This window comes from Oncorhynchus masou, chromosome 27, assembly GCF_036934945.1.
Source record: "Oncorhynchus masou masou isolate Uvic2021 chromosome 27, UVic_Omas_1.1, whole genome shotgun sequence".
Classification (NCBI taxonomy): Eukaryota; Metazoa; Chordata; class Actinopteri; order Salmoniformes; family Salmonidae; genus Oncorhynchus; species Oncorhynchus masou.
The window spans coordinates 60,782,718-60,796,527 of NC_088238.1; the positions used below are offsets into that span (position 1 = coordinate 60,782,718).

General features: G+C 40.4%; 1 protein-coding gene across 2 annotated transcripts; it reads right to left on the reverse strand.

The window, feature by feature from the left end:
- Positions 1-1,194: 1,194 nt before the first annotated feature.
- Positions 1,195-12,383, reverse strand: mfsd8 (major facilitator superfamily domain containing 8). 2 transcript variants are annotated; one of them, XM_064940814.1, is made up of 12 exons: positions 11,990-12,383; positions 11,773-11,855; positions 11,483-11,526; positions 10,795-11,035; positions 10,100-10,213; positions 8,735-8,879; positions 8,311-8,369; positions 7,958-8,066; positions 7,602-7,736; positions 7,118-7,221; positions 5,586-5,812; positions 1,195-2,799 (listed from the first exon to the last, which is right to left on the reverse strand). In XM_064940814.1, exons 1-12 carry the CDS (start codon positions 12,046-12,048, stop codon positions 2,593-2,595), a joined length of 1,527 nt encoding a protein of 508 aa, XP_064796886.1. In that variant the 5' UTR covers positions 12,049-12,383; the 3' UTR covers positions 1,195-2,592. The 2 variants fall into 2 exon arrangements, with proteins under 2 accessions (XP_064796886.1, XP_064796884.1); XM_064940812.1 differs by having other exon boundaries at positions 11,773-11,873.
- Between the last annotated feature and the right edge of the window lie 1,427 nt (positions 12,384-13,810).

Below are 13,810 nucleotides of genomic sequence, written 5' to 3' on the forward strand. Positions count from 1 at the left end.
GAGGACTACTCCTTCTGAGGATTCTGAGTACCAATACGGACTGGTTCAAAGCCTCTCATTGGCCAATACATAGCATCCGCAATCTAGTGTTTGTATGCATCATTGAAGGTCGCTACCCTACCCCCTTTCCTTCGGCAGAGCGTGTCCCCACCATTCTTTATACTAAATCCCTCACACGCCTCTCCGATGGCCTCACAGGCATCATCCCACCCGGGACTCAAACCCGGGTCCATCGTCTGAATTTGAATGGTTATATTTCTCCAGCCCAGTCACTCTTTTTTTTTTTACCCAAACCAAGTGGGGTAATGATAATTGTTTGAACCTCAGATTTGCCCATTAAGTGACATTTGGATTAAAATTTGGTTTTAAAAACATTCCTCATGGTCAAATAAAGAACTCATACTGTATTAAAAGCACAAAACTTGACTGTAAAGTGTCAAAAGAAAAGTTAAATCTATGTATCCCTAGCATCCAAAATAAACTGTTTGAACTGTGTCATATGCTATGGTGCTCCAGGTTAAATGACACAAAACAAAATAATTGATTTATAGAAATTATAAATGTTAACTGTCAATATATGCTGTATGTATTTTGATGACAGAATTATGAAAATGATACAGGCTGATGAAGACACGGAAAGCAGCAGAGAAGCCAGAGTAAAATACACATGAAAGGACAGAGTTTTTTTTTGAATCACAAACGATTTTGGACACATCTCTCAAGAAACCAACTATGATAATGTTAATAATAATAATAATAATATGGTCACGCAGCCACTCAGAATAACATAATAGACCTTTCCTTTTTCAATCAATACAACAGGTCCATTTTAATATGTGACTGCATTTATTGACGGATTCTTACTGTAGGCATTATCAATGTATAGTAAAAAATTACAATCTCATGATAGCAAATAATTATCAGGATGTAAGACTGCGTCAAAGAACAACAAAGTCAAGATGTGGTAGAAATGTTCCTACCAGTCTGTGCTAGAGTCAGGACTCTTGTTAGTATAACAAAAGAATATTTCTAAATACTCTTTCTAATTCAACATTCACAAAAATTATAGATACTTTAATTGTTTTTTTAATCTATGATGTCAATGCATTAGCATTAAGATTCACAAGCAAGAGTTGCACCTCTTCTTATAACATATTTCAATATAAACTCAGCAAAAAAAAATAAAACGTCCTCTCACTGTCAACTGTGTTTATTTTCAGCAGCTTAACATGCAAATATTTGTATGAACATAAGATTAAACAACTTAGACAAACTGAACAAGTTCCACAAACATGTGACTAACAGAAAAGGAATAATGTGTCCCTGAACAAAGGGGGGGTCAAAAGTAACAGTCAGTATCTGGTGTGGCCACCAGCTGCATTAAGTACTGCAGTGCATCTCCTCCTCGTGGACTGCACCAGATTTGCCAGTTCTTGCTGTGAGATTTTACGCCACTCTTCCACCAAGGCACCTGCAAGTTCCCAGACATTTCTGGTGGGAACGGCGCTAGTCCTCACCCTCTGATCCAACAGGTCCCAGACGTGCTCAATGGGATTGAGATCCGGGCTCTTCGCTGGCCATGGCAGAGCACTGACATTCCTGACTTGCAGGAAATCACACACAGAATGAGCAGTATGGCTGGTGGCATTGTCATGCTGGTGGGTCATGTCAGGATGAGCCTGCAGGAAGGGTACCACATGAGGTAGAAGGATGTCTTCCCTGTAACGCACAGATTGCATGCAATGACAACAAGCTCAGTCCAATGCTGTGATCCGGACCACGACGGACGCTCCACCTCAATCGATCCCGCTCCAGAGTACAGGCCTCGGTGTAAGTGTCTTAAGTTTTCAGAACTGTGACCTTAATTGCCTACCGTCTGTAAGCTGTTAGTGTCTTAACGACCGTTCCACAGGTGCATGTTCATTAATTGTTTATGATTCGATGAACAAGCATGGGAAAACCCTTTACAATGAAGATCTGTGAAGTTATTTGGATTTTTACGAATTATCTTTGAAAGACAGGGTCCTGAAAAAGGGAAGTTAGTTTTTTTGCTGAGTTTATACCCACAATTTCACATAACAGGTTTTCCATTATTTCAATAACAAGTGACTGAGTTGGAATCAGCCACTTCAACTACATGCATGTACATATTTTTCAATACTAAAAGTGACCATTATTCAAACCATTTACAACATCAAAACTAACAAATTAACCGATGTTTAAATCAGTGGTCCCCCAAACAAGCCAAGTACACTTTCAAAAAGAGAGAGATAGAGCACATTTTGAAATTGCTTTTCCATACAAAATCAGAGAAGTAGCAGTTACTGCAATACGTTTAGTGGTAGAAGAAGTAGTTCCTTTTCAACTGGAGAAGTGACTCATCTCAACTCAGGAGAAAATAAATGGCCCTACCGTTTTGTTGTTGACCAAACATCTTCAATATCAAACATGAGTGACAAACTATCAGGCATTGTGAAACTGTCACCACATCCTCGGCAGCAACTTCATTAGTGAAAGCTTCTCATTTTAGGATTAAAGTCGACAAAAAATCCTGTCCCCCCCGCCCTAAAATGGGTGTGGGGTCTACATTCCTTACTCCAGGATCCTGCCGTGACGCACGGCGAAGGAGATGAGTTTGTGGTAGAGGGCCCCCAGGAGAAGTATGGCCCCCAGCACCATGACACAGATGAGGCTGAAAGCCCAACGTGGACCCAGGATTGTGTACACCTGGGAGACGAACACGGGCCCCAGGGTCCGGGCCCCGCTACCAGAGGCTGTCAACCACCCCATGTACACACCCTGGGGGACAGGAGAGAAAAAAATACCCACATGTTGTTTATTCCATTTTGTTCACTTTTACACACTCTACCAGTCTAGCTTTTTACACACACTGTACCAGTCTAGCCAGCTGAGAACTTTTTTTAAACGTTACACCTGGCATAGTAGGAAAATATGATATGCACACTTGAGAATACCGGTGCTGGGTTGAAATTATATGAAGGAATGAGAGGCCTGTGGTTGGCCTGACAAAGATTAATGGGAAGTATAAACCAGACCTGGTTTAAAATATTCAATACATTTACATACAGTAAGTATTGGGGATATATATTTTCTTTGAATATTTGGACATTTAGTTGTAAATACTCAAATAGAAGTGTATTTTCAAGTACAAAATATTTAAAAACTCCCATGCATTTGAAGCCAGAGTCCGTATCCACAAAGCATCGCATAAAAAGGTCCTAAGAATCCTGTTAAAACCTGTTTTTAAGACAACAACAAAAAAACTCCCAGCTCACAGTCGGTATTAGCTTGGTAAGACACTGAACAGACAAACTCTGAGCCAGGAGTAAAATCAACTCCTAAAAGGGTTCATCTCAGCTGGTCGTCACGACAGTTTGAGGTACCGCAAAGGAAAGATGGTGATGACACTCATCGTTGTAAATTATTGGAAATAACCAATCACGAAGAGGCATGGCCAGCTGTGAACTGTATAGCACATTTCAGACACCCAGATGAATGTGACTTGACATCAAATGTTGCAATGGTAAAACACTTGATATAATTTGTCTACTCTTAATTATTGCCTAATATGTTGGCATGCACAATTTTTTTTTTTTTTTACCAATTCTGATGTTTCTTAAAAAATAAATGTTGACAATATTACCGTTATATCAACACACTCATCACTCCTGTTGAACAAATAAATCATTTTGGCAGTACACGGTAGGCATCAAGTCATTTAACGACAATGTTGCTGTTGCAAAGGCTCATGGTAGAAACCAGGTTTTTCCTCTACGCTGGCCACGCCCCTCCCTTGCAACTTCCTTGTCTCCACTCATTAGCACCTTGACTATTTAAGCAGCAGTTTCTCCCTCCAGTCTTCCTTATTCCTGTTGGTGAACACAACCTGAGTGACAAACTATCAGGCATTGTGAAACTGTCACCACATCCCCGGCAGCAACTTCATTAGTGAAATATCCTCATTTTAGGATTAAAGTCGACAAAAAGTCTCGTCCCCCGCTCTAAAATGGGTGTGGGGTCTACATTTCTTACTCCAGGATCCTGCCGTGACGCACGGCGAAGGAGATGAGTTTGTGGTAGAGGGCCCCCATGAGAAGTATGGCCCCCAGCACCATGACACAGATGAGGCTGAAAGCCCAACGTGGACCCAGGATGGACCCAAAACAGATTTTTAGACCTTCTGTAAGCAGCCTCGCACACTAATCAGGACAGGCAGTAAACATGCACGCTACATTATCCTCACATTCACACACAGGGGTTTATCACTTGGCCAACTTGTGTTTTCCTTTCCATGTTGTGCGTGACTGACAAAGGACACAACATTATCCTGCAACCTTTCCCCATCACCAGTAATCTATTTGGATTGTCCCCCAATCATCCGGATTCTTATAGCACAAAATGGTGGCACATTGAACTCTGAACCAGTCAAAAAACCCTCTTGCTAGAGTCCACCGTTTCTACAGTTGCATACAATGTTTGAAAGATCTATCATTTTCATTGAACACAGAGTTAAAGCTAGACTGACGTTGCCACCGCGAGCAGCACCTGAGAGGATATTGAGATGAGCGAGACGCAACAATTCGCTCTCCCACAGTAACTGCACATGTGCACGGGTTAGCTTCACGCTGTGTACAGCATGGAAGCCACAGGACCAAAAACAGCAGTGAGGTAGAGCCTCTCGCTGAGTCTACCTTTTAACATAAGCCCTAGATGCTTTCAATTTCCCAACTTATAGGCATGACCAGAGGGATAACCTAATATGATCTCTCAGGTCTCAGGGGTCTCTAACAGATCGATTGCGAACTACCAGTAGCTCACAGCACACCTATGATTAGCTCGCCAAACAATTCTGAGAGTATCGGGACAACGCATGCTCCCAGTTACTAGCTAAATCAACGCAACATTGACATTATCCCACCCCTGGTTAGCCACTATTGGTTTAAAAAAGCCCAGGTCTGATTGGTCCTGGGGGGTATTTTAAATGTAGTTGGAAACAAGCATTTAAAAAAAAAATAATAATAATAATAAACAGAATTTATAGGAAATTGTTTGAAAATACAGTACTTTCAAATAGAAGTAGTTGATTCGGGGACATTATTTGAAAATACCCTAATACACATAATAAGTATTTAATAAACAAATACTTCAACAAGCATAATATTTGAATCCAGGTCTAAACATTGCCTAATCATGTTGCATGAATAAAGCACTCGGCAGCTGCAAAACTCTGTGTGCCAGCCTCTCATTCCTATATGAAAACCTGGCATAGAATATTAAAACACAGAGCAGTAGGAGTCCAGAGAGTCACAATGGAGATATGGGTACATACAAGCAATAAGATAATTAAAAATCCGCTCTACTTCCAATGAAAATATGGCCTATGAGAGCCCCATTCATGACAATGGACGTACTGTCATTCGGGAACACACCGCCACAGTGGATGAATGAGTTGGAATGCTAAAAATGCTAACAGCGTCATAGATCTCTTTAATTGGTTCAGTATGATAGCGTTAGAATTAGATATGTGTCAACGGTGAAGCCGTGTTCTGAACACGTGAACATACCTGAGGCTTGGACCCGAGGATTTTGGAGTAGAGCGTGTAGGATATCACGTTGCAGGCCGGGTAGCCCGCTCCAATGAGGACGTCGGCGGTAAGGAACTGTGCCAGGTGGATGGCGGGGGTATACTGGCACCATGTCTGTTCAGCAGGGCAGCCTGTCGGCTCGAAGGAGCTATTGGAGACCGGGGTTGGGGCAAATGTCTCGTGGATGACAGTGTAATTCTTGAGGTCTGTGTTGTTTTGAGAGAGAGAGAGAGTGCCTTCAGAAAGTATTCACACCCCTTGATTTTTTTTTCCACATTTTGTTGTGTTACAGCCTAAATTTAAAATGGATTTCATTGAGATTGTGTGCGTCTGGCTTACTTACATACAATACCCCATAATGGAATCATGTTTTTATACATTTTTACAAATTAGTTAAATATTAAAACGTGGAAATGTCTTGAATCAATAAGTATTCAACCCCTTTGTTACGGCAAGCCTACATCATTTAGGTGTAAAAATCTGCTTAACAAGTCACATAATAAGTTGCATGGACTCACTCTGTGAAATAGTGTTTAACATGATTTTTTTAATGACTACCTTATCTCTGTACCCCACACATACAATTATCTGTAAGGTGCCTCAGTCGAGCAGTGAATTTCAAACACAGATTCAACCACAAAGACCAAGGAGGTTTTCCAATGCCTCGCAATGAAGGGCACCTAATGGTAGATGGGTAAAAAAAAAAAAAAAAAAAAAAAACATCGAATATCCCTTTGAGCATGATGAAATTATTAAATTACACTTTGGATGGTGTATTAATATACCAAGTCACTACAAAGATACAGGTGTCCTTCCTAACTCAGTTGCCGGAGAGGAAGGAAACTGCGCAGTGATTTCACCATGAGGCCAATGGTGACTTTAAAACAGTCTGAGTACCACTCTTCATATTTTCAAGCATGGTGGTGGCTGCATCATGTTATGGGTATGCTTGTCATCAGCAAGGACTAGGACGTTTTTTTATGATCAAAAGAAACAGACTAGAGCTAAGCACATGCAAAATCATAGAGGAAAACCTAGTTCACTCTGCTTTCCAACGGACACTGGGAGACAAATTCACCTTTCAAATATGGAGTTAATTACCAAAGCGGCATTGAATGATCTTGAGTGGCCTCTATGGCAAGACTTGAAAATTGCTTTCTATCAATGATCAAACACCAACTTGACAACCTTTGAATAACTTTTTTAATAATATTGTGCAAATATTGTACAATCCAGGTTTGCAAAGCTCTTAGACTTACCTAGAAAGACTCACAGCTGTCATCGCTGCCAAAGGCGATTCTAACATGTAACTCGGGGGTGTGAATACTTACGTAAATTAGATATTTCTGTATTTAATTTTCAATAAATTAGCAACCATTTCTAAAAACATGTTTTCACGTTGTCACTGTGTTGTGTAGATGTGAGAAAAACAAACAATTTAATCCACTTTGAACATGACGATAAACGACCTAAAGGTAAAAGGGCAGGTCAAAAAGCCATCGATTCCATACCTGCCCACTGGATGGCAGGGTAATGGTTCCCCCATGGGAGCAGAACAAAGAAGCCACAGAATATGATAGCCAAGCCTCCAAGGAGCACAGGACGATCACCAATCCTGGAAGACGACAGTGCCTTTCATACTCAACGCACAGTCAATTCAATGCTCAATACTATATCCTGACAGTGGCATTCACAAATTAACATTGTTCATTTCATAATAATGAAAACAATGACTGACTATGAGGGGGGGGGACAGTGATGTGTTCTACTGTATCTTTATCTACGCTGCTCCGACATTACTCATTCAAATATTCATATATTCTTAATTCCATTATTTTACTTTGGATTTGTGTGTATTGTGGTGAAATTGGTATATACTACTTGTCAGATATCACTGCACTGTTGGAGCTGTGAACACAAGCATTTCCCTACACCCGCGCAATAACATCTGCTAAACACTTGCGTGACCAATAAAATTTGATTTGAACGGCTTACCTTTGAGAGAGAATCTTCACAAGTAGAAACACCAGGATGGACTCAAAGCCGACACAGGACAGTATGATACCGTTGTAGAGCACTGCATCTTTCCTAGTCCAAGAGAACATGTCCATAGATAGGGGTGTGGCTATGCTGAAAATCAAAAGGGTAGAAAACACCTCCACAGATGACACGCGTGTGGAAAAACAATGGGATGACATTAGCAAATACAACGTGCACTGCTTTTTACTTGTGACTTCCGACAGTCGTGCGTTTCTAAATGAGCTTCAAGTAATTCAACAAAATACTGATATTATTGTTATGCATTGCCGCTGATATGACATTATTGGCACGCGACTATAAACAGTACATACGTCTCAAAGACTGCGAAAATGAACATGATGATGAAAAATAGAACATTGGAGGTCAAAACAGCAACGTGATCGATATTCCCTTCTGTTTCCTGACTGACATCCATTCTTTCTGTAAGAGAAGAGTGAAGATATGGCACTCAACAACTTACAAGCCAAAGCAAACATACTACTTTATCTTCTTTCAGCCACAGAAACAAAAAGATGCCTAAATCTATGCACAACCACTCAATGTTCCAAACTGGTTTTAAAAAGGTATGTCCTTCATGCAAGCTGTTACTGGTTAAATACAAGGTAGTATCAACTACATAACAGACAAGGCTCTGATTTATTCAACCTTTTGGCAAAGTATGTACCTTCAGACCCATAATTGATGGCTCTGATGTGTCTTCCATAGTCGTCAACTTGGTGTTCCCTATTGAAAAGAAATAATTAATTAATTATTTAAACTAGGCAAGGCAGTTTAAGAAAAAAAAATAATTCTCATTTACAATGACAGCCTGGAGGAACAGGATTTAACTGGCTTGTTCTGGGGTAGACGGACATCATTTTTTTTTACCTTGTCAGCTCGGTTGCTAGTCCAATGCTCTAACCACTAGGCTACCCTGCCGCCCCCAAATCATGAATCATGCCTGCTCTCAGCATGGCAGTAAAGACACCCGTGGTACTATCCAAGTCAACATATACTTGAACAGATGGTAAATCTACTTGGGTGAAATCCCAAGATGTTATTTGGATAAATCCAAGACGTCAGTAAAAGTTCAAAATGTAACCGCTCACCTCAGTACTAATACGACGAGCAGGATATTGATGACGCCAAATAATGCAGCCAGTAGAGCTGGGGCGGTGTACATATTCAGCTGTAGGTCAATGACCTTCACGCTAACACCTTGTTCACCAATAAATGACAAACCGGCCTGGAGAGCTGAAAGACCAAATTCAAATATATTACACCTTAGCTGCTGTCTAATTAGCCTTTTTTCCACTATGATGTCACGTTGTACACAATGATCTGTTTGGGGGAGGGTCAATTGAGTTACATATTTTTTTTTTACCTTTATTTTACTAGGCAAGTCAGTTAAGAACAAATACTTATCTTCAATGACGGCCTAGGAACAGTGGGTAAACTGCCTGTTCAGTGGCAGAACGACAGATTTTGTACCTTGTCAGCTCGGGGATTTGAACTTGCAACCTTTCGGTTACTAGTCCAATGCTCTAACCACTAGGCTACACTACCACCCCCAAATCAGAATATTGTATTTGATGATTTATTATATCGACGACGTCGCGATATTATTTTTGTGTCAGTCGGCTGTCGCTTCACCAAAACTCCAGTATTTCTCCTTCATAGCTTGTTCTCCGTCTTCTTTTTAAAACAAGGAGCCACTTTATTTCCATGAATGATCAAAAAACGCATTCTCATCTCTCATCTATATATATGATTTCATAAATTAATTTCCATTCCCCCCTTATATTTACTTGAATGCGAGATTTCTTTCACAGAACAAAGGCACTAATACACACACACATACACAGATTCAACCACAAACACAAAGGAGGTTTTTGAGCAATATGTCTGGAAGATCAAATCTCAATAAAATCACAGTATCGAATCACAATACATATAGAATCGTGAGAATTGCTATACATATCGTATCGGCACCCGGAAAAAAATAGTGACAATATTGTATCGTGAGGTCCCTGGCAATTCCCAGCATTCATCACAATCATTCTTTTTTCTTGCTGCATTTCCTTTTTAATGTTTGCAACACAATATTCATGTTGCTAGTACAGAGATTATCAGAGATTAACGTCGTGCAATGTCAAAACTGAACAAAATTGGTTCCGTTTTTTTTGTTTGTTTGTTGTTTTCTCACTTACGTCATAGTTCAGTGTTACCGCAGATCGTCACACTCGCTAATCAACTGCTGAATCACTATCAGGTTGACTCGTCTTCACACCTCTCTCAATTGACGTAGCCTCATAGCGAAATAGGCTCATTGTGAGCGAACATACTTGTATAGTTAATACCTAATGCTGACAATGTGCACTTGTACCAGGTCAGCAAACAGTGTTCCGATGTAGAAAGACAGCCAACTCTCACTGTGAGACTGAGTAAGGGGGAAAAAGGGAGAACAACCATACCTGGACCCAGAATGAACCCCAGAGCCTGACAGGCACTTGTGTGAGCCATAGCATTGTTTCTCTCCTTCAGTGAGGTGGCTCCGGCAACATAGGACCTCACAACAGCTACGTTCCCTATAAAAGCAACAACAAGACCAACAACCAAATATTAGACAGGCACGTCCAAATTAGAATTGTTCCAACAATACAGGTGGGAGAAAAATGGCAATGTTCCAGGAGTGTGGCAGGTACTGCATGGTCCCGTGTGGCTCAGTTGACAGTCCGTGGCACATGCAACGCCAGGGTCGTGGGCTTGATTCCCACAGGGGACCAGTACAGAAAGAACAAACAAACCAAAAATATGAAAATGTATCCAGTCACCACTGTAAATCGCTCTGGATAAGAGCGTCTGCTAAATGACTCAAATGTAAATGTAATAATTGTGTTTACCATGAGGCACCACACCTGACCCAACTGAGCTAATTGATAAGTTTAATGATTGTCAAATTTCAAACACACACCTCGGTCTTCCACGTCGGGTAAATCAAAAATATGAAGTGCCTGCGACACTCTGGGATCAGGGTTGCCTACCCCTGATTTAGCAAATCAACAAAACCAAAGGAAAAATCTGCAAGCACAAGTGTGCAGTGAAAGAGCCCCTTGACTTCAACTGGTGATACTGTATTACATCTGACTAAACCAGAGACATAGCCCACCTGCTCCAAAACCGACTAAAGCTCGAGACATGAGCATGTGGTATTTGTTCTGTGATGTGGGTAGGTAGATGTAGCAGTAGTAGATGTTGGCCGTGACGTTGATGAAAATAGAGCAGGCCAACGGTTCTCTCCTGGGTCTGTGATTGGACCAGAGCCCAAAGAGGGGGGACGCCAGCATCTGGCCCAGGCTGTAGGCCGCCACCACCCAGCCAAGGAAGCTAGCATTGGCACTGTCATCAATCTAAACGTGCAGATAGAGTAGATTTGAGAACCACTGTGTCAGTCATGCTGTAGATTGTGATGACATGAGCCATGTGCGACATTATCTCTTATTTAACCATTCTAATTTCTGTTTTTTTTTTTTTTTTTTTTTGCATGCACTATTATTTTGTCACAGTTTTGAGGATTATTTCAAGAGCTTCACATTTATATTTCAAAAGGGAGAGGGTGAAATAGCATACCCACAACCTCCAACAAAAAACATGGCTTATACAGTGTTCTGGCATTTCTATTAAGTAAAGCAGGGAGGTTCTTCTTTGCTATTTTTTTTCTCACACTTCTCCTTTTCAGGTCTAAAATTGGACTTAAGTGAAATTAATAGTATTGAGTATGAACACGTTAGTTAGTTGGTTCTTATATTCAACCAAACAGTTGTAAAACGAGAGCAGGAAAACAACGTCAACTTCACCTTTTGCAGATACGGCCAAACTGACGTGATGACAATGGTGAAACCTAGAGGAAGTCACAAATAAATTAAGCCTAGGCTATATCCATCGTTAAACATGTTGCACAGCATAAACACAGACTAATACATGTCACATACCATTAACAGTTTCGGGCTATGGTTAACATCTATGACTCACACATCCACGACGAACAACTTTCCCAGAGCCAGTTACTGGTATCCTTTCAGTCATTCACTTTTAAAAAGGTAGGCAATGTGGCTAGGATAAAATAAATGGTATAAAATGTGCTTACCAACGCTGCTTAGAAACATTGTGAAGTACATTACACGAATTGACCGCCATCTACTCTTGTATTCATCGTTTTGGGAGTCATCACTAGACGGAAAGGACAAACTACATAAACTCGACAATGATAGAAAAACATGATTGAGGCAAGTGACAAATGTGAACTTTTTGAGCACATACAGTTATGGAATAATAATGTAACGTTAGTCTGTGCTATAACCCACCTGCCAGAATCATCGTTGAGCAATGGCGTATTCTCTCCAGAATCCATAAATTGAGACATCGTTGATTTTACGTTGTGCTGTCACCGAATTTGAAGGTGTCTCGACGTGTGGTGGGTCATTTATTAAGTCGCCATGTCTCTGGGAGATAACGTTAGTCCTACTTGGATGACAGCTAGACTGCTAGATTCACTTAAACGACATCACATAATTGAACAATTTGTACGATTAAATAATGATATTACATTAAAAGATGACTCTGGAATCCTGACAAATTATGCTAAGGTGCAACGACTACAGTAGCATTGATTGCAAACGAGATTTACATTCGCTCTCCGTTAACGTGAAACGTTAAACTGTAATATTTGTCAACACTTCCTACTGCTCTTCTTCTTCTTCTTCCTTCTTCAGTGGGGTTTATCGGCGGTTGGTAGCCAACGTTATGGTGCATTTACCGCCACCTACTGTACTGGAGTGTGGGCTAGAGACAAGGAGGATCGAAATCCTACCTGCCATCCCCCGTTGCTCTTAAAAAAAGATAACAAAATATTTGAGACTATATTAGTATATCTAATGCCGTACTACTCAATTATACCCTATACCAATTATACTAACATTGAGTGGCTGCTGCCAACACACTGACTCAACTCCAGCCACTTTAATAATGGGAATTGATGGGAAATGATGTAAAATATATCACTAGCCACTTTAAACAATGCTACCTAATATAATGTTTACATACTTTACATTATTCATCTCATATGTATACGTATATACTGTACTCTATATAATCTACTGCATCCTTATGTAATACATGTATCACTAGCCACTTTAACTATGCCACTTTGTTTACATACTCATCTCATATGTATATACTGTACTCGATACCATCTACTGTATCTTGCCTATGCTGTTCTGCACCATCACTCATTCATATCTTTATGTACATATTCTTTATCCCCTTACACTGTGTATAAGAAATTAGTTTTTGAATTGTTAGTTACTTGTTGGTTATTACTGCATTGTCGGAACTAGAAGCACAAGCATTTCGCTACACTCGCATTAACATCTGCTAACCATGTGTATGTGACAAATAAAATTTGATTTGATTTTGATTTATACTCCTTAAACTAATTTCCTGTATCCCCTTCTCTCTCATACTAGATCGTAGCATCTCTCTTTCCCTCTCATACTGCCCACACTGTAGCAGTACATGCTCCCCTGTCTCTGTTTCCTGACAGTAACCACACTTTCCTGTTGGATCCTTCCCTATCACATTTAATTTCTTATTGAACTGGCTGTGTCCCACCCTTAATCTTGTCCCTTCCTGCTGTCCTCCCCTCCCCGACTTTCCTCTGTACTTGAAATAAATACCCGCCCTTAGTATCTCTATTCCACTGCCATCTCTGCACCATCACTGTCCATATCAGACCTTTTGATTCTGCCTTTCTCATTGAAACTACAAAATCAACATACCCACTACTAAGTGCTTGTTTACCCAGTACATCAACTGCCTCGTTCCCCTCCACCCCCACATGGGCTGAGACCCAAGTTAATTTGTATAGCCATCTGTCTAATCCTGCCATGTGTTTGTAGTACCTCATAAAGCAGGTACCTACATGTACAAATTACCTTAACTAACCTGTACCCCTGCACACTGACTTGGTACCTGTACCCCCTGTATATAGCCTCTTCATTATTATTTTATTGTGTTACTTTTTATTATTTTTTTACTTTAGTTTATTTGGTAAATATTTTCTTAAAACTCTTCTTGAACTTCAGTGTTGGTTAAGGGCTTGTAAGTAAGCATTTCAGGGTAAGGTC